The sequence below is a fragment of the Hibiscus syriacus genome, unplaced genomic scaffold, assembly GCF_006381635.1.
Source record: "Hibiscus syriacus cultivar Baekdansim isolate YM2019G1 unplaced genomic scaffold, ASM638163v2 tig00117000_pilon, whole genome shotgun sequence".
Taxonomy (NCBI): Eukaryota; Viridiplantae; Streptophyta; class Magnoliopsida; order Malvales; family Malvaceae; genus Hibiscus; species Hibiscus syriacus.
The window spans coordinates 632335-656219 of NW_024063516.1; the positions used below are offsets into that span (position 1 = coordinate 632335).

The 23885-nt window shown below is 34.5% G+C and overlaps 1 protein-coding gene and 1 pseudogene across 1 annotated transcript; both read left to right on the top strand.

Moving 5' to 3' along the window:
- The first annotated feature begins 6786 nt into the window (after positions 1–6786).
- On the top strand, positions 6787–12223 carry LOC120194680 (annotated as a pseudogene).
- A 3669-nt stretch (positions 12224–15892) lies between these two features.
- LOC120194704 (protein FREE1-like) lies at positions 15893–20575 on the top strand. Its single transcript, XM_039196941.1, has 10 exons — positions 15893–17040; positions 17336–17422; positions 17550–17681; positions 18606–18737; positions 18856–18921; positions 19013–19123; positions 19595–19687; positions 19797–19830; positions 20110–20180; positions 20270–20575. Exons 1-10 carry the CDS (start codon positions 16033–16035, stop codon positions 20345–20347), a joined length of 1812 nt encoding a protein of 603 aa, XP_039052872.1. The 5' UTR covers positions 15893–16032; the 3' UTR covers positions 20348–20575.
- The last annotated feature ends 3310 nt before the right edge of the window (positions 20576–23885 follow it).

Here is a 23885-nt window from a genome sequence, read left to right on the forward strand (position 1 = left end):
TTCTTCCAAAGTAGTCTTCCAGGTAGCCAGTCTACTATTCAACTTAGTTTTTGTTTCAGCAACTAGGACAATGTCGAAAATTATACACCATGGAACACCATCTGGTGTCGCACCATAGATGTCGTCCATAATCAAGGCGAAGATGTAAGGGCTAAGAGTCGACCCCTAGTGGAGTCCGATTTCCACCGAGAATACCTCGGTGTCGCCAACTGTAGTCCTGATGTATGTATTAGACCTACAGTATATATCACGAATCGTCCGGATATAAGCAGTTGGGATCCGTCTCGTTTCTAAGGTCTTCCAGAACGTATCGCGGGGAACGCTATCATACGCCTTCTCAAGGTCAATGAACGTCATGTGAATATCTTTATTTTTTCCCTATATTTCTCCATAAGCCGTCGAAGTAGATGAATCGCCTCCGTAGATGACCTACCTGGCATAAAGCCAAATTGGTTTTCTGAAACCCTAGTAATCTGTCTCAACCTAGCCTCTATCACCCTTTCTCATAGCTTCATGGTATGGCTGAGTAGTTTAATACCTCTGTAGTTGCCACAACGATGATGATCCCCTTTATTCTTATAGATTGGTATCACCGTAGACTCTCTCCACTCCTCTGACATCTTGGCAGTCTCTAAAATAATATTGAAGATATTGATCGACCACTTAAATCCCTCTTCTCCTAGGGCCAACCACACAATGATAGGAATTTGATCTGGACCGACAGCTTTGTCCCTCCCCATCTTTCTAAGAGCCATTTTGACTTCCTCAAACTCAATCCTACTTGTAGAGCAGTCATTGGCCATAGTATGATGGTCGGCTGACCCATCAACGATACTATCTCTACAGGGAGAGGCACCGTCATTAAATAAGTCAAAGAAGTAAATATCCCAAACCCTCTTAATATCATGATCTTTCACTAAAAGAACACCATTGTTGTCCTTAATAAACCTGATGCTACCTAGATTCTTTTTACTATTCTCCCTAGATTTTGCAAGCCTGAAGATGTCGTTTTGTCCTTCCTTGCTGTCTAATTTCTTGTACATTTCCTTGTATGTCTTATCATTTGCTTTAGCCACCGTTTTTTTGGCTTCCCGCTTTGCTTCCTTGTATATTTGTTTAGCTCTTGATCTTTCTTCGTCGTCATTGCATTGTAGAAACTCCTTGAAGCAAGTTTGCTTTGTCTTCACCATAGTTTGGACTTCGTCGTTCCACCACCACGATTCTTTATGTTCTTTGACCTTCCCTATCGACACCTCAAGGGTGCTTTTGCCCACATCTCTGATGGAATTTGCTATATTTTTTCATAACATATCTGCATTATTTGAATTTGTAGTTCCAAAACATGTATTAGACAAAACCTTACTCCTGAAGTCATCAGCTGTCGCTCCAAGGATCCTAGGTTTACCAAGTTTAGCCCTCCTATGAGTGCTCTTCCCGTAGCGTACGCGGAACACGAAAACCAATAATCTATGTTGTGATGCACATGCCTCTTCAGGGAACACCTTACAGTCAATGCAAGCCCATCGATCTCGATTTCGAACCAAGATGTAGTTGATTTAGGTACAATGTCCCCCGCTATGGAACATAATCAAGTTCACATCTCTCTTGTTAAAGGAGTTAGTGACCACCATATCATGTGCAGTAGCAAATTCATGCAACGTACGCCCCTCCTCGTTTCTACTACCAAAACCGAAACCCCCATGAACACCGTCATACCCGTCGGTTGCACTACCTATATGGCCATTGAAGTCTCCCCCTATGAAAACTCCTTGGTCCTCTGAAATGCTCCTAAGTACATCATCTAACATATCCCAGAAGCAACGTTTCTCTCCCTCCCCTAGGCCAACGTGTGGAGCGTACACTGAAAGGACATTCACCACTTCCGCTTCTATAATAACCTTAATCATCATGATTCTATCCCTGTATCTACAAACTTCGACTACATTTTCCTTGAGCCTAGAGGATACCAAGATACCCACCCCATTTCTAGCGTTATTTACGCCTGAATACCACAACTTGTACCCATTACACTCTCTAGCGCGAGCCCCTTTCTACCTAGTGTCTTGAATACATGCAAAATCTATTCTCCTATTGCTAAGTACGTCGGTCAGCTCCAGCAGCCTAGCATTTAATGTGCCTACATTCAACGAACAAACTCTAAGTCTAGTCTCCTTGACACCACTCTGTCGAGCCCTCTCCCTATATGCCCTATGGGATCTAAAAGAAGGACATGACCTCAAGTAATCATTTATATTCGAAGCTATGAGGAACTATGAAAAAGGAATCCAAAGAAGACAGAAGATACACCAATAAAACGCTAGAGAAATTGAGAGGTACTAAGAAGCCTAGTTGGTTACTTAATAAGATTTTAAGATAAATTAACACTATCTACTTAACTTTAGGTTAACAGCTAGTAACCAATTATTGCATTCACAAACTCATTCAAAGAACCCCAAGTCCAAAATTACTGAAAAAAAACAACCAAATTTCAATCAAAGCATACACACAAACCTTCCAACATGAAAAACGTCACGGAAAATGCATGAAAACATCAGAATTCAGAATAGACAAAACAGAAAACTCAAGGCACCTAACTTAGAAAAACCCAAGCCAAAAAAGGAAAACAAGCAATACCCAGATATGAAAAATAAGCTTATCAACCTCCCTCGTGGATCAAAGAATCAAAACCAAGTGGAACAATATCAAGAGTAACAGATTGATAGATGTAGTGAATATAGACAGATAGAGGATGAGACAGAAAGGGGTATAACGGTATAGCAAAGCAGAGAAAATGGAGCAAATGCAGAGATACGAGAAAGATTCCCTAAAAGATACATAAAACCTTTAAATATAACACAGAGCTGTAATCAACTAAACCGTTGAAGTTCTTCACGAAAAAGCCAGGTTAGTTTGCAGTCTTTGCTGTTCCCACTTCTCAAGCTTGAAGCTTCTCCGATCGGGTAAAAAAGAGAGAACAAACAGAAACCGGTAATAATAATTCACTATGATCTATATATTGAAAAAGAGAAGAAATTGATTTTCCAGGACAATTATCCAACTAAAAGAAGAAAATCAGATGAGATTTGGAAAATTTGCAGCTGAAAAATCAATGGGTATGGACTTTAATTTCTTGGTTGTTGGGCTATTTAAAAGATTCAGTGAAAATGAGAGCGGAAAAGACGGATCTGCTGCCGTTTTTAAAAAGGGTATTAAATCAAAAGAAACAGATATGGCCGTTCAGAAGAAATCGAGAATCTCCCAATCGAACACCAAACAAAACAGCAACAACAAAAAACCGCAAGATTTACAACGCTAATCTTGAGATTTAATCTTCAAAGCCAAAAAGGGTTCCTGTTTGTTTCCAGATCCAGTTAAGCAATAGAGAGAGGGAGATATGACAACGGAGAGATAATGATGGAAAACCATAGCTATAAGAAAAATGCACTTTAATTACCAACGTTCAACGAACCCAAAGAGTTTTTCTCAAATCGGAGTGTACGGACGGTGGAAAAGCGGTAGAGCCGCCGTCGGATGGCGGAGGGAGGCAGTTATGAAGGTTAGAAGATATAAGAAAAAGAAGTAAAACAATAAAATCCAGAAAAAATAATGAAAATGAGATCAGGAGAACGATACAGAATTATGTTCAGAACAAAATTGAGGGGGGAAAAGCACATTCTATCAATTTAATAAATTTAATTTTCAATTAAATGGTAAAACATGTCACCATCTTATTTGATAAGAAAAACACTTGAAAGTATAATCTGCTTCAAGCAAGGATTGAAGCTGCAACCTAGAGCAAATTAAGGCATGCCCGAACCACTAAGCTAAGCTTCTCAATTGTTTATATTTTGCAACATTTTTTATATTATCTGTTATGATTAATGGCAGGGAATTTAAGAGAGAATGCAAGCGCTTTAACCAATGAGAAACCAATAAGGACCTTGAATCAATGGCTTCTGATTGTATGGTCTTATCGACCTCGTTGACAATGTTGGAGTCATTTTCGCCAGCAATTGGTTCCGCATGAGCCACTGCTGATACTGTTGTTATTGAAAGTGGTGGTGATTCTGCACAAAATCCTCTGCACGTACTGCTGTTAGGGCAGCCTAGAATGAAAGCTAGGGTTCGCATTCAGTCCCCCACCTCAGCCAACGCCGATTCCCGGTGGATACCTTCCTCTACTATCCATATCACATCCCAAGACTCCAAAAGCAAAATTCAAAATCCTAGAAAAATGAAAATCTGTACTCGAACTGCGAAACTTAATTTAAAAGCAAAAGAAAGTGGTAACGCCTTAAATAGTGGAAAACCGAGTGTCCCAAATCAAAACAAACAAAACAAATGAAGCTTGAAGTTAAGATATTTGTTGAAATAAAGAGGAAATTTTGAAAGAATTTTCGTAGAAATTAATTGATTCGCAAAAGAAATTTCGATTCGTCGTAACAAAATGTTGAGAAAGTATGAAGATTTATAGTCAAATTCTAGGTTTTTATGAGATAATAAATTTATTATAGTTTTAAAAATTTGATTTAAGGGTTAAAGTGATTACATTCTCTCTTACCTGCCATTAATTATAACCGATTATATGTAAAATGTTGTAAAAATGTTATCAATTAAGAAGCTTAGCCTAGTGGTTTAGGTGTGCCCTAATATGTTTTAGGTTATAGGTTTGATCTCCTTGAAAGCAAATTTAATTTTCAATTGTTTTGTTTATCAAATAAGATGTGACCAATTAATTGGATACAAAATAAATTAAAATAAATGATTAAAATTGATAAAATATCAATCAATCTGATGGTGTTATTTAGAAATTAAATTTATTAAATTGAATTAAAATTATGATTAAATTGATAGAATGTATAAACATTGAGGATCAAATGTTTAATTTTATCAAACTTATTAACTATCATACCAACACTTCCGTTAAATGTTAACGGTAAGATTTAGCGACAATTGATCTAATGGAATACATTTAAATCGTTGGGTGACTTGATTGAAAAAAATTTAAAAATGATGATCAAGATGAAAAGAGACTATAGTTAAGTGGTTACTATAGACAAATGATCTAATTTGCACCTAGTTGTCCCATAAAATATTTTTTTGATACGTTCTTAACTTTAAATCGTTACTCAATTTACTTAAAATCATTAATATCATTAAAAATAAATTTCAGTAGCCAATTAAATTAACGTTAAAAATAAATTTTAGTAACCAATAAAAAATATGTCACATAATCTTTTTTTTTATTTGAATAAATGAAAATCAATTTAAAAATAAAACATATAATATGTTAAAATTGCCCTTCTTTCCCATCCTCAACCGAATCTTCCACCAACCTCCACCGTAATTTTTTTTTTCATGGTATATCTCTGGAATTTCGAACCTTGTCAAAGATGAAGTGTGGATAAGCACCTAACCATTGAGGACGAGAATAGAGCAATGTAAAATGGAAATCGAAGGTAAATTTTATCCAACAATTTTGTTTTCCCTTTCTCCATTTTGCACCCCAATCTCTCCCTACCTTCCTTCACCATCTCCATAATTCCTATGAAGAATCCCCAAAAATTAGTTAAAAGTTCACACCTATCATTCCAAACACAAGGAATAGTCTCAAATCACTCATGCCATCTAGATGTCCTGTGAAATACATCCTTATTGAATATGATGTTAAAAATGTAAGATCGAGCTCACCGAGCCAATGGGTTTCTTCTGAATCGTTAAACGGTGTTCATCCGGTGTTGGTTGAGGTGGAATTTGATTGAATCATGGGAGGTGTAGGCTAAGAAAGTGAGAATTGAGGTGAAGATTTTGTAGAAGAAAAGGGTTTTAGGGTTGGGAAAAGGGTGAATCCATGAGGTAGGATTGGAGTTTTAGAACATACATATATTGGTGATTAAGGTAGGAGATGGGTGTTCGAAAATTCCTCGCCATACAAGAAGAATGCCTACAAGCAACTCGGTTTGTCTCATTCTTTTGCCTCCCCCCCTTTTTTTATCATTCTTTCATCTCTGGGGGGAACTTACCTTCTTGGTGACCAAATTGTCTCCTTACCGTACTTTCACCTTCCTAGAATGATTGTGTGTTGTTTGTTTTCTTTCTAATGTTTATGCAATGGCCTCTATGCTTTTGAACACTGAAAGGGATTTGTTTTCACTGATCATTTATGGGCTCCTTCAATTAGAAGGAAATTGCAAGTCCTTGGAAGAGTTTGTCGTTTTGGTAGTGTTTTTTTTACTTTGTGTTCTGGGTTAACATCCTTTCACTGTTAGGTTTATTTTCATTGAAAAAGAAGATTGAAGATGTCATTCTCCGAGCTGAGATGTTGGCACCGACTGCTCTGGAACTTGAAGAGGCAAGAAGGTGGGGGATGGGAAAGAAGGACAATTTTGACACATTATATGTTTTATTGTTAAATTGATTTTCATTTATTCAAATAAAATAAAATATATGATGTGGCATATTTTGATTGTTTATTTTTAAGGAATTGATAGATTGGAGTAATCGGAATAACAATTTAAAGTTAAAAAGATAAAATATTTTGAAAAATATCTCGATATAAATTATGTGGTTCATTTAAGCCACATTTTTATTGTTCTATTAGGTCGTTTTGTAATTTGGTTGTTTTACCGAGAGTACCCTCAACGCGTCTCCTGTATTGCCAATATCTTCATTCAAATTTCTAATGTGGCATTTGGTCGTTTCAGTAATCTAGCAAAGCTACTTCATACATTTTGGAATTGTCCTTTCTTCCCTCTTTAATATCATTATTTTTGTAGGTGAGGACTAAAGGCGACGTCGTTTGTTTAGTGGACGAAGCAAATGCCACGTAGACGAAACTTAAACCATAAACCTTGGTGGTTCAACACTTCAAGCCTTTAACCAAGAGCAGCAGAAATCCGAGAAGTTCTTGAAACTACGATTTCGTTTTGCAGCCATGAGAAGGGTCAACGGACTTGCTACGCTAAGCAGAGCCTTATCCTGGGGCGGGGGCGCCATTGAGCAACGGCTGGTTCAAGCGGCGTTGATGAGTACATTCTCTTCTTCATCGTCAAATTCTCACGTTTTCTCGCAGAAACTCGCCGAGCGATTGGGCCTGTGGCGTTCCTCCCTTGCGCGCAGTGTTTCCGGGACCACGTTGTTATCTGCGGCAGCATCGTCTCTGGATCAAGATCCTTTTGCTAAGAAGCCTCCCTCTACGAAGGTCCTTCCCAATGAAATCGTTCTGTACCAGTATGAAGCTTGCGCTTTTTGTAACAAGGTTAAAGGTAAATAATTTCACTCAATATTGTGGTAAATACTACGTTAAAATATTGTTGTAGCTGTCTTTCGGGTGGGTCTGAAATTGGACTTCGACTTGAAAAAAATGTTAGAATCGTCATCGATCATTTAAAAACAATATTTAGGTTGATCGAATACCATCTTACCTGATCTGCGATTTACCAGTAATATGTCGGATTCGAGAGTCGGTTACAGTCAATGAAAGATTAACATCTTTGAACTGCTTTTTCGATACTGTTTCAATTTACCGGTTGTCTTAATTGCGAAAATTAAAAAATAAAATTAAAAATAAAATTTAAAACTTAATTCAAATTAATTACTTTTAATTTGTTGGATTTCCTCTAAAAAGAGTTAAAAAAATGTTAGATTATAAAAATAAATAAATAAAATATGAAATAAAAAATAAAAAAAATTTAAAAAAAACATATATATGAAATGAAGTTTAAAGAAAGAAAAAATGAAGAAAATTTAAATTTTAAAATAAATAAATAGATAAATAATAAAAAGAGTGAAGAAGAAAAAATGTTAATTTTTATTTTTAAAAATGAATAAATAAAAGAAAGAAATGTTAGATTTTGAAAGTAAGTAAAAAAATAAAAAGAAAAAAAGTAGGAAAAAATAAAATAAAATAAGAAACTTAAAGGATTAAATTTGAATAAATTAAAATTTGTGAATCAAATTGATGCTAAAAATGAGTTGCAAGAGAAAAATAAAAGATTAGGGGCCAAATTGCGAAATATAATAAATATAAACAGGGATGAAATTGAAATAATTAAAAATACGGAGGTCAAATTAAAACAGGTGACCGAAATGAATTATACTTCAAACTTAAGGGATTGCAGAAATAATTTAACTATTAACTAATTACACAGTGATCCCTCGACTATAAATTGTCTTAAAAATAAAAATAAAAATATCATTTTTCACAATTCCTTTAAAAAAAATTCTCAAACCTCAAAAAACCCTCTCAACTCTCCCTATCCAACCAAGGGTCGACCATTGCACTAGCGACGCCCCCACCATGTCGGCCACCGCTCCTAAACGGCGTAGATCATGCAAAATCCCCCAAAATGCTCCCTTTAACACCCCGAAGTCGAAGTCGAACCCCGATCATGCAAAATCACTCCTAAACGGCGTAGATCTAAGCTAAACAACTCGGGTTTTACCTTCCTTTCGACGTTTCCCTTTGATTTTTCGACGTTCCTTCCCCTCCGGCGATGCTCCTTTCGTTTTCCTCGAAATGTTCCCAACAATCTTTGTGGTCAATTCTGTGTGTTGTTGCTATGTCTTTGTGGTTTACTGTTGTGGCTCGATCTTGTGGTCAATGCTCCGATGAGATCCCTTTTAATAGCCTTCGAAGGGGTTTATTTCCCTTGAATTGGGTGTTGTAGTCACGATTTCGACGAGATTATGGTCGATTCTCTCGGCATGTAGTTGCTAAAAAAATAGGGGAGGTTTTCCCCTCCGATCTGCTCGGATTTTGTTCCGATTTGATCTACGAACTCACCATGATTTTCAGTTTTTGGCACGTATTGCTCCCTTGCTGGATCACGCGCCATACGTGACTCTTGATGTCTTGACCATGCGACGCTGGTGTCTATCATTGGAAACCCTAGTTTCTTTTTGGACTGGGTCAGGCCCCCTGACCGTGTTTACTGGGCCAGGCTTATCTGGTTGGGCTCCTTGCCTCTTTGTTGGACTATTGGATTCCAAATTTGGATTGAAAATAAGAAATGAAATAAGTAAATGAAATAAGAATGGAAAATAGAAAATAAAATAAAATAATAATATGTATATATGTCGAAAAATGCATTTCCAAAACTATATGTTTTCAAAAAATCATTTTTAAAAAACTATATGTTTTTAAAAATCATTTTAAAACCTTATATTATATGTTTTCAAAGATATTTTTTTTAAAAAAACTATACATTATATGTTTTCAAAACTATATTATATATACGTTTTCAAAAATATTTTTGAAAAAATTATTTTAAAAACTATATATATATATTATATACATTTTCAAAAATATGTTTTCAAAATCATATTATATATATTTTCTAAAACCGTTTTCAAAACTATCTAATATATACTTTCAAAAAATGTTTTCAAAACTATATAATATATATATATTCTTAAACCGTTTTTAAAACTATATAATATATATTTTTCAAAAATTGTTTTCAAAAATCGTTTTTTAAAAACCATATATTATATTTTTTCAAAAATATTTTCAAAAACTATACTATATTAATACATATACTAAATAAGCCCTGGACGAAATGGGTGTCTAAAGATATTATCCACGTTTTCCTGGAATTTTATTTCCATTGTTTTCTTATAGAAATGCCAAATGAGCTCCTTATGAAGAATAAGTTTAAAAATGAATGGTGGATTTTAGTTTAGAATAAGCATAAAGATAAATTTAGCATTTTTGAATTTTTTTAATTATACAAATTGTGTCATTATAGTCCTATTTCCTTCTCTTAGGGTCAATTAAGCTCTCTAACTATTATTTGGAGGGTTTAATTTGCACTAATAGCAATGGCTTATTTCATCAACATGCTTTCTAAAATTTGAGTGAAGAATGGTTGTAAAAAATTATTTATTGAAATGGGAAAAATAATAATTGCTTGACAATTTGACTTTCAACCGTCTTCCTTTTCATTTCCCTTCTTTCTGGTGAATGCATAAAGCTTTATTTGGTTAATAATTGTAAAGGGGTTATGACAGTTGAGATAGTGATAACTTATTGATTTGTGTTTTTGATCAAATAGCTTAGTTGGTGTGAAGCCTTGGAACTGAAGCATATCAATAGTACGATCTTGTTCTGTTGTTTAGGAATAAATGAACTCCTTAAAGTTACGATAATCAGTGGAATCTGTTTTTACACATCATTGTTAGTTCATAGATTGCAATAGGTTACCATATACACATTCAGAGATGAAGTGAATTTAATTTTCATTTGATAATCAACATGTTATTAACAGATCCCCCTTTTTCTTCTTTTCTTTCCATCCCTGCCCAATTCTTTGAATTACAGCAATTTGGATTATTATAACATTCGATATAAAATTGTGGAAGTCAACCCCATCAGCAAAAAGGAGATCAAGTGGTCTAATTATAAGAAGGTGCCTATACTTAAAGTTGATCATGAACAAATGGTTGATTATTCAGGTTATTTGCTCTTTATCAAACTTTTCTATATTGTCTTCCGATTGTTACATTTATTTTCTCCTTATAAGTAAACATTCAAATCCTTTGTTTGTGTTCCAGATATAATCAATTAGCTTGTTCTTAGGATTAATCCTAATAGCTCAATGCCTGATGGTGAAGAGAAGAAATGGCTCGAGTATGTTCCTATATCTCTCCGATTCTGTCATTTTTTATTACAAAAGTTGCTATTATTTTATTTAGAAAACTTGTTTGAAGATTGCCAATTGTTTGTGTGAGGAATATTCTATCAAATATTCAGACAAAATTCATACTACTCCTATTTTGGAGAATTTTCATGTAATGGTTGATTTACCATCAACATGGAATTAGGCTTTCATTACAATTTATGGTGGAAATACAATGATGTAGGTGGGTGGATAATCACCTGGTGCCAATATGTCGAAGTACTTCTGAGGCACTTGAATCATTTGACTACATCGCCACTCATGGTATGATAAACTTTTCCTCTACATTCAAAGATTTATTTATATCTACTTTACATAGGTGGAAGAAATATTGCTTTTGTAATTTTACTTTTTTTTGTTGTTGCTGAGAATGAGGATTAACTATTTGGATTGATGGGAGGATATTTACTGCTATTCAGCATTTTCACTCTAGGTTAATAATTAACTTCGAATGAAGTCAGCACTTCGTTAATTCACGGTTATTGTTGAGGTTGATGGGCAGTGCTTTACTTTGGAGGTTTTAGTATTTGAGCCTTCCTTTAACATGTTATTGTTTTCTAGTCTCTTTAAATCGGTATTTTTATTGTCAGCATCAGTCATGCTGCTGGGTAAGTGTGTATGTCCTTTTTTGAAGTATATTTTACTTGGCCATTAGTAACTTATATAACTTTATCCAATAATCATGCTTCAGTTAATATTCTTTAGTAGATTGCTTGCACTACTAAAACTTGTTTAAACTTTAGTTAGGGAACTTAAAATTCTTTGCTTGTGTCATGCTCTAAAAACTAGAAAGGATGATATTCTTGTACTCATATTTTGTTTATGTGGGTTTTTGATAAATGTAGGCAATTTCAGTTTAACTGAGAGGTTCAGGTTAGTAGCGAAGTATCCTGGAGAAGCAGCTATGCGTTTTGTCCCAAAGAAACTAAAGAAGATGCTCTTATCAAAAAAAAAAAAAAACTAAAGAAGAGGCACAACATTACTGATGAGAAAGCAACCTTGTATGAAGCAGCCGAAACATGGGTGGATGCCTTGAAGGGCCGGGATTATCTTGGTCTGTTTCAGTTTACATTCATGCATAATATAGTGTGATATTGACAAAATGCATGATATGTTCTATTTACGAGCATCTTCTATGTGTAATTACCAGGTGGTTCAGAACCCAATTTAGCCGACCTTGCTGTTTTTGATGTTCTGAGGCCTAATCGGTATCTGACGTCTGGTAAAGATATGGTGAAACATACACGAATCGGTGAATGGTATAGTCGGATGGAAAATGCTGTGGGAGAGCCTGCTTAGAATTAAGGAGTAAGACGACAATTTGGGCTGCTGGAAAAGAAGTTCCAGACCGATAAATGGGAATTTGTGAGCAACAGAGTACTTGAAAATAATAATGCAAATAGTGAGACTTCCCACTATAGGCAGGAGTATGACTAAGGATATGTCTATGAATAATTTACAGCCAATGAGATTACTGCTATTTTATTAAAAAAAAACTGGTGTGAATAATTTTACAGTTCTCGTAGACTGTAAATACTAAAAAACTGGTGTTTTTTTATGAATAATTTTACTGTTATAATAGACTCTAAATGGAAACCAATAGCCGTGAGCGTTTGATCAAATCGAGTTAAAAAATATTTGATTATTTGAGTTCATGGTTCTTATTTTACAACTTTAAGTTAACTTGAAAATTTTTCGAGAAGAGTTTATAAAATTTGAGTCGAATTGAATTTTCAAATTTCTATTTAAATTTAATTTTAAATATTTATAATTTTATTATATTATTTTATTTCAATTTAAATAATTGTTTATGATTATATGTAATATATATATATATATATATATATATTTTCATATGTGATATACATATATTATACTAATTCGAGGGACTTAGTGGTGGATCTAATTTTTTTTTGAGAGTGGATATATATACATACATTAGTAATATAATTTTTCTAATACGACCATATTTCAATATGGGCACTATAGAATTTCAGGGTGGACACATGTGTATTCATAAAAGAAAACTTTGAGAATTAAAGAAAAAATTTGAATTCTAAAAAAATTCAGGGTTGGCATGTACCCACCCTATCATCAATGTTATCACTGGAGGGATTAGATTCAAACTTAAACATCATTCCACTAATTACTAAAAGGTAGGTAATTCTGCAGGTAAAGCCATCAACCAAATGTGGAGATTTAACATATTTGTTAACGACTCTACATTGTTTATTAAAATAACAATTGCATAGTCTAGGCGGGATAGTGAATGGAGATACTAACCATATCGGTATGAAAAAAATCTTAAACTCTTTTTTTAATAAATATATATATGAAATTTACCCTCCTATAAATTAATTATTCGATTTATTTATATGGTTTAGCTGTTGTTAAATTTCATAATTGACTTGAGTTTGAATCCTTAAAATAATATTCTTTACTTTTTTTTAGCATTAACTACCATATAAGTTAAATATAAAAACGTGTACTCCAGTTATGAACGAAGAGTTTGACTTGATTGTAAGTATTCGCTCAACTCTTCCCCCAAGTCACAAGTTTGATCCCTCCTCAAATACTCTTTTTAGTAACTTTTTATCTTATTCGACAATGATACATATCACTATTTAATGAGAGAATTAAATTTATTAAATTAAATTAAAATTATGATCATATTAATAGAATATATAAGTTGTAGATACCCATTTTCGTCCGAGACATTAAAAGATTTTTATATAGTATATAATATATATAAAATAAATTCAAATGTAGTTTTTTTAAAGTATATAGTACATGTTTTAAAAACGTATAATATAAGGTTTTGAAAACATTTTTTAGAAAACATATATTATATAGTTTTAAAAAAAATATAATTTTGAAAACATATAATATATAGTTTTTTTAGAAAACACATTTTTGAAAACATATATTATATAGTTTTGAAAAACAATTTTTTTTAAAACATATATTATATAGTTGCGAAAAACAATTTTTGAAAACGTGTATTATATAGTTTTGAAAAAAAAATTGAGAACATATATATTATGGTTTTGGAAAGCAATTTTTTGAAAACATATATATTATATATTTTTGAAAATAATTTTTGAAATCATATGTAATATATAGTTTTTAAAAATGATTTTTTTCGGAAACCTATATAATATATAATTTTTGAAGACATGTAATTTTTTAGTTTTTATTATATATTAATATTATTTATTTTTATTCTATTGTTATTAATTTTATTTATTTATCTATTTCATTTTTATTTTTCAGGTCCAAGAGTCCATTCGGGTTCAATGAAGCCCAAACGAGCCATGCCAGCCTAACCCATCAAAGTAGGCCCAGTTAGAGGGCATGACCCAGCCCAAACCGGTTAGGGTTTTGTATCAAAAGAAAGGCGTCGCGCGAAGAAGCAAATAGTGATTGTGGAGGCCACGTGCCAATGACTGGTCAAACAAGGAACAGCCGGCGTAGTGCACGAGAGCATGAAATCCAGTTGAAAACGAGATTACAACAATCCACAATAGCCCTAACGGGGGAACGACCCTGAAACAACCGGGAATGACTCCGAAACAATTGGAAACAGCCCCGACAGGGGGCCTATAAATACCAGCAGCCGAATACCACAAAGAAATACGAGAAAAATACACAGAAAACCGAAGCAAACCAAGCAAAGCAACGAGCAAAAAATTGTTTTGAATATACAAAAGTCATAACAAAAATTTAAACTTTTCGTCGAAGGCTGCTAGGTGGAGAGGACCACGGTCGTGAGGAAACCAAAAGACGTCGAAAATCATCGGATCTTGTCGGAAAAAGGTAAATATCGAAGCTATTTTCTCAGATCTACGACGGAGAGGGCATTCTTTGAACATTTGGGTTTCAGTTTTGGGTTCACTGGATCAAGGGATTATTTTGGGTTGGTTTGATTTTTTTCGGCGGCCGAAGCGGTGGTCGACAGCGGGCGGTACAGTGGGGGTTTCATCGGAGGTGGATCGGCCATTAGCCGGCGGGGCTTTGGTTGAGAGAGTTTTGAGAGAGAGGGGGGTGGTTTTTGGGTGAAATGAAATAGAATGATATTTTTAAGATTTTTGGGCTATTTATATAGGGATCAAAGGGTAATTAGCAAATAGTTTAATTATTTCTGCAGTACCTGAACTTTTGATGCGTAATTCGTTTTGGTCACCTGTTGTAAATTTGCTTATGAATTTCGAATTTATTCAATTTAATTTTGGTTCAATTTTCTTGTATTTTACAAATTGACCCCTCCTGACTTTTTATTTCTTCTTGCAGCATCCAAATAATGCCAATTAGGTCCTTTATTTTAAATTTGTTACATTTAAACCCTTTTAATTTAAAGTTTTCTTTAACTTTATATTTTCTTAATTTAATTTTTTTACTTTAATAATTAAAACTGATTTGATTTATAATTTTAGGTCAATTTCAAATCGTTCAATGGTCAGTAGTTCGAATCAAACTTTTAAATTTTAATTTAACTTTTAATTTTCGCACTTAAGACAACCGGAAAATTAAATTGTTACCGAAAGGACAGTGCAAGGGTGCTAATACTTCCTTGATTGTAATCGAATCTTGAATCCGACATATTTTTGGTAAAACGAAGATCATGTAAGGTGGTAAATTAAGATGTCCGCTCAACCTAATTTTTTATAAAAAATAATAAATGATCGGTGGCGGCTCTTACATGTTTTATTTAAGTCGAAGCCCGATTCCGGGTCCATACAAGGGATGGTTACGACATAAGTATTGAGATTAAATGTGTAATTACATCAATGTTGTTAATTGTTATATCAACTTAACATCATTTAAAAAGTTGCCATAAAAATAATTAAATAATTTAATTTACAAAATTAAAAGATCAATAATCAAATTTGAATCTCTCTGTAACTAGTTGTCATGGATATAATTTATCATGTATTATATAGGCTTACATGCTGGTAATATTATTTTAAAAGTAATATTCCATTTTGTAGTAAATAACAAATTTCTTTAAACTTCAGTAATTAGCAGCCTGATAATTACTGAGCCTTAAAAGCGTCATTAGCCCACACAGCCCAACATTGGCTGCATCTTATCACCCACCGGCTGTCCAGGCCAGCTGTTCTTTGGTTTGGGCCTTACCCATCTAAGATCGTCCCATGCGTCTAGCATGAACTTAAATCTGAAGGCACCACCGATGCACATCTATTTCCCCCCAATTCCGACTCATCGTCGACTCTGACTCTGCATCCAATAGAAGATGGGAATCGGGAAATATAGAAGGGGGAATAAAACCTAGCCAAATTAGCCGTCCCATCTCGCTCTCGGCAAGCACAAAAGAGTTTTCGTTAGATCAGCGATGCAACAAGGAGATTTCAGCTCCTATTATCAATATCCTTACAATTCAAACCCCAATCCCAATCCCAATCCTAATCCCATCCCTATACCGAGCCCGAGCCCGAACCTCAATCCAACACCAGCCGAATTTCACCGACCACCTTACGCATCCGCGCCTCCTTTTAGCTCCAGTTACACCTCCTCCGATTACTCCGTATATCCTTCAAATTACCCTCCCTATTCCCAAAATGTTGATGCTGTCCCTCCCGCTGCTTCCTCTTATACACCTCCACCGTCAGCCACAATAATTCCGCCGGCGATAACTCCACAATCGTCTTTCAATCAACAACCCATTGCGCCACCATCGGTCACCGCATCTCCTTCGTTCCCGCCTTATGATTCTCAAGTTCCTTATCAGCCACCGACTTCCCAACCTCATTATTATCAGTTGTATGATCAGCACCAGACGTCTTCCAGCTATGGCCCTGCTCCGCCAAACCCTAACCCCACGCCTAATCCACCTTACTATTCAAATCCGTATGGCCAAGTAGGATCATTGGCATCATCTGTTCCTCCCGCTTATGAAAACACTTTCGACAATCCGTTGAAATTCGATCATGGCGGCGCCGGTTATTTCGATGATAAATTTGGAGGAGGTTATAACCTCAGCAGATCAGATTTTGGACCCGATCTCTATGGTAAGCGATCGGATAACTATTCACGATATGATGACGATGGTTGTTACGGTGACGGGGTTTATGCTTATCAAGAAGGAAAGGTGGAGCCTTATGGGGCACGTGGTTCTGCTCGAAAATCGTCGAGTTGGGTTCAATTTGATGATTATGGGCGGTCTATTAATTTCCCTTCTGCGAAAGACTCCTCTGGTGGGTCAGGTTCATCTGCGGGTAAGATTTTGAAGGCGGTGCCTAAGGTTGAGACCCAGCAAGATGAAAAGAGTGGTGTCCAGAAGTTTCGGGTTAAGTTGTTGTCTGAAAGTGGAGCACATGGCCCCATGGATGTACTTTGCCAGGTAACTTTTAATTAAATAACATTGGTGTTGATTTAGATTTGGTTGGTGAGATGATGTTTCTGGGAACTTAATTCATCTATGTTGTTTATATTGTTGAATTGTGGGAATTTAAACTGGATGGTTAAAACGCTTTGTAAGGTTCTTCAGATTTTAGTCTGACAAATCCTATAGTTCTGGATGATTTATCAACATTGTCAGTCATATTGATATTACTAATGGATACTTGTGTTTTTTAGCCCTTTTGTTTATTTCTCCAGCTCTTTGAACATGATTCAGCTTATCTTTTGGGTATCAGATTGGTTTAGATGGTATTCGTATGCTTGAGCCTAGCAGCAGTCGAACATTGAGAATATATCCTCTTGAGAACATCACAAGATGTGAAGTGAGTTGCCTAGTGCTTTTATTTCCTTCCTCCCCCTGCTCCTTCCTCAACGTTTTTCTTTGTGGTTTTCTTTCTTTGAATGATGTGGGCATTGTAATAAAAATAAGTATATTTTCTTCTAATGTAGGTGATGGACTCATCTACCCTGGCATTCTGGTCCAAGAGCTCTGTTGACATTGAACCAAGGCGCATCAGGTTGCAATCAAACAGTTACACAACAAACACCCTTCTGGATATTGTAACAGCTGCAACTGTACAGGTCAGTCTTAGATAGTTGTAATTTTCTTATTTTCTTGTTAGAATGAACTGTTTTGTATGACTTCATTCTATTATGGTTGTATACGTTTTTCTGTTCTTGTGGTTAAGTGTATTTTTGATCCATTCCTAAGATATTTCAACTCTTCAGTTAGAAGAGAAGTTTCTCTATATAGTGTTGTTTTTATGATTCTTAGTGTGGCATGTAGAATCATACTTAGATGGATTCAGCATATGTGCACAAATACACATACTTAAAAGACTCAATGAGGACTTGGTTATTAATTCACTTATTTGCAGAAAGATGCTTGCACATATGTGTTCAAAATCAGCTAATCTGTATTCAGTAATCAGGCAGTTCTATTTTTCACTTTCACTGATTTATACTTCTGTTTCATTTTTCACTTTCCATTTTCCATAGTTATAGTAAACTTATCCGTAGCTTACCATCTGTCCGAGTCTTAAACCCCGTTTGATATTTAAGAGGGTTTGAAGGAACGACACAGTGAAATATCATTGAGCATCATTTGTTATAGCTTAAGAAAATATAATCTGGAAGAATAATCTTGTTTCTCTTAATATGGCCATTATGATTGAAGTGTCATCAGAAGAGAGTGCAATTGCAAGATATATTTTCGTGGAGCATTCAAAATTTTTAATAATAAGCCTTTTATTCATACGAAGAATACGGAGGCTTGTCATTCTACTGTATCCAGGTTCCTGTAGGCTGTAAGCATATGTGCATTGAATGTGTTTTCAATTTTTTTCTTCTGAAACTTTGTTGGTGAATTACCCCAATTGTCGTACATGTATGAGTTGATTATTTTTCTTTTCTTTTCCTTTGATTGGTACATCAACATGTGTAGAGCTTTGCATATGTACGTATCTTGAATCTTGATGACTTTACTTTTTCATATTTTGATTGCAGATCAAGGAGATGGGTTGGAAAAGTCGGCCTCCTGAACCTCTAAAGACTGCTGATCTATCTGCAGAAAAGAAGAGAGGATTTGCTGACTGGATGAACATTATAAAGCCTGGTGTTGAGGAGAAAGATCATTGGGTAAAAATTAGAGTTCCAAAGATGTTTTTCACCCTTTCACCTGGATATTGCAGGTCAAATAAAAGGATATTTAAGAAAGCTAATAGATGGCTTATCTCGATATTCTTTTCCTCGCTAGGTGCCTGATGAAGCTGTTTCAAAATGCACTGCATGTGCAACAGATTTTGGGGCTTTTGTACGGAAGGTATGGCAGCCCATCTGTTTTTGGAAAAGATACCCTGCTTGTGTTCTTTCACAATTTAAGCTTAACGCATCCTTCTCTTTTTCTATTTCAGCACCACTGCAGGAACTGCGGGGATATTTTCTGTGATAAGTGTACCCAAGGTAGAACTACTCTAACTGCTGATGAGAACGCTCAACCTGTCAGGGTTTGTGACCGGTGCATGGTATGCTTATCAATCAATTTCTTACCTCCATTTTTACAATCTGTGGTCTCTCAGTTTTCACAACTTAGCATGACAGAGTATTAAAAAAAATCAGGACGACAGATTGTAAGCAAACTTCGTTGAACATGTTGAGCGTCTATATTTCTATAGCGTACTTTATTTTGAAGTCTATCTTTAGGTGTCTGACCAATGCAAGAGCCATGAAAGAGTCTAATATCTGTTTTTTTGTGGTGTAATATTGAAACGCTTTTCTTCTCTGCCCTTTGAAGTGGTTAGACAGCTGAATTTGTTTAGGCAGTTCAGGGGAAGGTTGATGCAGGGAAGAATGAGCATATTGTTCATAGTTGTTTGCTGAATGATGAAAGAAATTTTAGTTGTTCATAGTTCCTTCCATATTTTGAAAATTTTTCTTGTGAAAAGATCATTTTATGTAGAAACCTACCAGTCTTAGTTCTTTTTCTTCTGTTGTAGGCTGAAGTGACTAGGAGGCTGAGTAATGCTAAGGAAGCAGCAAGTAAACCTACTGGGTTACAGAGTCATGAGGATCTTGCTAGGAAGCTTCAGGTATGCGTCATTTTGGAAGTATATGATTTTAGTGTTGATCTTAAATTAACTTAAGTTGAACTAGATGAATTACTTATTTGAATTGTCCAATTATGATGACTTATGACAGGAGGAGATGGGGAAAAGTCGCAGTGCATTATCAGGTAATTTCTTGTACCTTCAGTGTTGACTGTGTTGTATGATATCGTGAAAGAAGTTACTTGTACAGACGTGTATGCACAATATCATATTAGTAAAAATAAAATGGAAGAGCTTTTAAATGTGTCATACTCATGCTGTTGCTTGAATAATAGAAACTCACTTTTAACTCCTATGACTGATGTGGCTGGGTGAAAAGTCAGGGTAGGCTATGTTGTACACATTTAATAAATGGGGAAATATAAAATTATGTCGATCTTTCTTTAAATGGTTTCACTTTGTAGGGACCAAGTCCAACGGATCTGGTAGACAGATGAAGGAGGTTGCCTGTCCTACATGCACTGTTCATTTGCAGGTCTGTAATTCGTGTGCCACACCGATTGAGGACCTCAAGCTTATTGTCAATTCTTCCTGTAGTTTTGCTGAATTTGAGAATTTCTGCAGGTACAAGTTCCCAGCTCAGGCTCTGAGACCGTTGAATGTGGGGTGTGCCAGCATCCTTTCCTTGTTAGTGCCCATTGATCCTGGGCTTTTGTCACCAGCAAAGGCTCTTAGTTTTCTCAATCAATTTCTTGTTGAGGTTGTGATTATGATAAACCAATATGGATTAGATTTCTGTGTTTTCATTTATTTTTCAAAACCTGTGGGACACTTTGGTCTTCTGTTCAAGTTATTGTGCATATGAAAATTGCTTGTTAATCTCGAGTCATGCCTGTTTATAAATTTTACAGATCCTTTTTAACTTATAATCATGAATAGAGTGCTTCCTTGTGCAACGGTTGCGCTTGTTTTCTTGCATGTTTTATGCTCTTGCAATGGCTGGGTTTGTAAGTGTGAATAATATCTACTTTAGTAACATGCATAAGATGACAGCCCCGTACTGATGCTGTTGAACAAAGGCTTCATATATGGTGTAGCCTGGGACTCGTGTTTGAAGCCTTTGTCAAATCCCTTAAGAAATTGTTATTGTTAATGGTATGATCATCAGCAACCTACAATTCCAACCATATGATAAAATCGGACTATACATTTTAGCATTGTAAAAAGCTCTGGCCTTCCGTATCCAAGCTTTAAGCAACTCATATTACATGACAACGCGAGAAACGACAATAATTTCACAATTTACAAGTCTCACGATTCGACGTCTACCGTATGGGAAGTTGAGAACGGTAAATTGGCATTGCTGCAAAATATTTGTACGCTCCTTTTGGTTGTGGATTGCGGCAACTTCTAAAAGACCACCTTTCAATTTCGATTCAACATCAAATCTTTAGCTGATTAACTACGATCTTCATTGGGCAAATAGTTTGTTGACCAATATCATAAAGATGGGCAGACGGGAGACTTCAATGACCGTTTTCTGGTTTGGTCGACAACAATTGAAACTAGAGATATTAATTCTCTTCAATTTGATAAGCATTTGCAGAATTGCATTCCTACTTCCAACTTTTAATATCATCAGTTGGATGGACCAAAGGCTGGTTTAATGACGATTTTTATAGTTTAGTTATAAACCTTATTTATTCTTAAAGTTTTAAGCGTCCCAACTCCAAAATTAAATGGTTCAAATGTGGAAGTTAGCTTCTATTAAGAAGCATCTAGAATTACGATAGGCAATCTTAAATTAAACATCCCATGAATAGTGCAACGGAAGGAGAAAATATATGCATGCAATATCATTTTTAGGTCTAAGACTGCAATGTCTTGTAGTTGCATGGACATCCGATTACATATGGAATTGAGTTGAATCAGACTTCTTACAGATAAAAAAAAGACACATTATTATTTGTTTCGTTTACAAGTTCTAAATTTAAGATCTTACATATAACCTAAGAACATTAAATATATTACCAATAAACAAATAGATTACATGCAATAACTTAGTTACACTTAAACATCCAATTAATCTAATACAATTGACAACTTGGCACCAGGACGAAACCAATCACTCGAGCTCTAATTTCCAAACTACAAATCTATTTCATAAAGATTCTATTTGTCTTGATGAAAATAAGTAGGGTTTATCTTTTCGCTTTTTTCACCTTTTCCCATCAAAGCATAGCTCTTTTTTCCAACTTTTACAGTTGTATTATAACAATCTTTCCATCTGTCACAAATATGCTGGCAAAATTTCTGTTGTGGCTTCAGTCATCTTAAACGGGAGTTCAAATTTCTGTTCGGCAAATGCGCTTGAAATCTAATTTAAGCTTTGGATTTTTGTACTCATGTATGATTCAAATAGAAGGAACCCATCATTAGTAAGAGCTCCAAAACGTTGGACCAAGTTGAAGCACATGTATGCTATAACTATCGCTCGTTTGGTAAGTGTTATTTGTTTCACTGGTTCTGTTTACAATTTATAATTGTTCCTCTTTATAATATACTAATGTTTAAAATTTAAATACGAGTTCTCTCCACAAAATAAATAATTTTTTATCAATACATTTAATACTTATTAGTATGTTTTAATACATAATAAATTAACTTCGTTTAATCCCAAAATTAATAATTTACTTCTAGCCCTAAAAAAAAGAAAATCCAGCCCCTCACGTATTGATTAAAAATTCAAGTCTCGTTACTAATTATATTAAAATAAATCGGTTAAAATCGTTTTAGACCCTCAATGTTTGAAAAACATCGACCTTCAAACGCTTAAATAGATTGGAGTAAATAATAATAAAATTTGCATCGTCTTCATTTAGTGTTTCTGTAGTATCTTTGGTTACACTAAAACAATTGATATTCCAAGACATTTTTAATTATTCAAGTTCTGAAAATGACTGCATTGTTTTAATTGCATTTTTGATGGCATCGTACTGATTAATGAAGGTTTTAAATAGATATAATAAATAAATTTTGACTAATATCAAAATCGATTACATTATTAATCGAATTGGAACTTCAATGAATAGATATATATAATTAATTAACATGATCCCAGTATTAAATTTGACATGTGATTCTCGAAATAGAATCCTTCTCTTTAATATATCTGGGTGGAGTTGGATGGAACAGTGTCATTCGCATGTATAAAAGAGGCAGGAAGGACGACTGAGAACACAAACCAATTTTGATCAAAGTTGAGCATCACATCCTGAATGGAAGTGATATTCTCTTTGGCTTCCACAACCGTTTGGCTGTCTCATGTGTTGGTGATATCTTCACTCTTGATATGCAAAACGACGGCATTGGTAAAGCTGCCACCAGATGAAACGGTTGCTGCTATCATATCGTTTGGGGATTCAATTGTTGACTCCGGAAACAACAACAATCTCCTCACTCTTATCAAGTCCAACTTTGAACCCTACGGCCAAGATTTTGGAGGGGGTGTACCGACAGGAAGGTTTTGCAACGGAAAACTCCCTTCCAATTTAATAGGTACTAATTTACCCAATCTCTCTTTCTCACCTATACCATAATTTCGGTACCTTAATAAAATATTCAAATCAACACTTGAATATTTAAAAATTTGTAATTTCATCCTTAACTTTCTGAAACTTTTCAATTTCAACAACCCAACTTGATAAACTTGGAATTTGATCCCAACTCAACATTTAAACTCAAAAAATCAGCACATAAATAAAATTTCCAGCAATATATTATTTTACCCAAATGGTACTTTCACATTTAAAAATTTGAAATCAAGTCCCTATATTTCTTAGACTTTTTTAATTCCACCCGTAACTTTTACCTAACTTAAAATTTGGTTCCAACCATTTTCTAACATCCCTCAAATCTTCTTAAAATTCCAATTCGATCCGATTATCTATTTTCAATACTGAACTTTATCGCTTTATAACTTTTAACACAAATCTCATACTGAAAATATGTTTCCCACAAAATCATTGTTTTAGGCCAAACTTTTCATTTCCGAGCTAAAATCTATAACTTTTTAAAATTACCTTTTTGATCCCTGGACTTTTACAAAGTTTATACTTTATCTTTTAAACTTTCAAATTTTATATTTTAATCACTAGTAAAAATTTGGGATATTACAGATATTTCATAAGTTATAAAGGATAGTAAAAGGGACAGAACAATTTGAATAGAAGATAGCAAG

Coding starts and splice junctions, on each gene's coding strand:
- LOC120194704 (XM_039196941.1), top strand. CDS start 16,033: ATGCAACAAGGAGATTTCAGCTCCTATTATCAATATCCTTACAATTCA. Junction 18,738..18,855: donor TTGAGGAGAAAGATCATTGG/GTAAAAATTAGA, acceptor TTTCCTCGCTAG/GTGCCTGATGAAGCTGTTTC. Junction 19,688..19,796: donor ATCTTGCTAGGAAGCTTCAG/GTATGCGTCATT, acceptor GACTTATGACAG/GAGGAGATGGGGAAAAGTCG.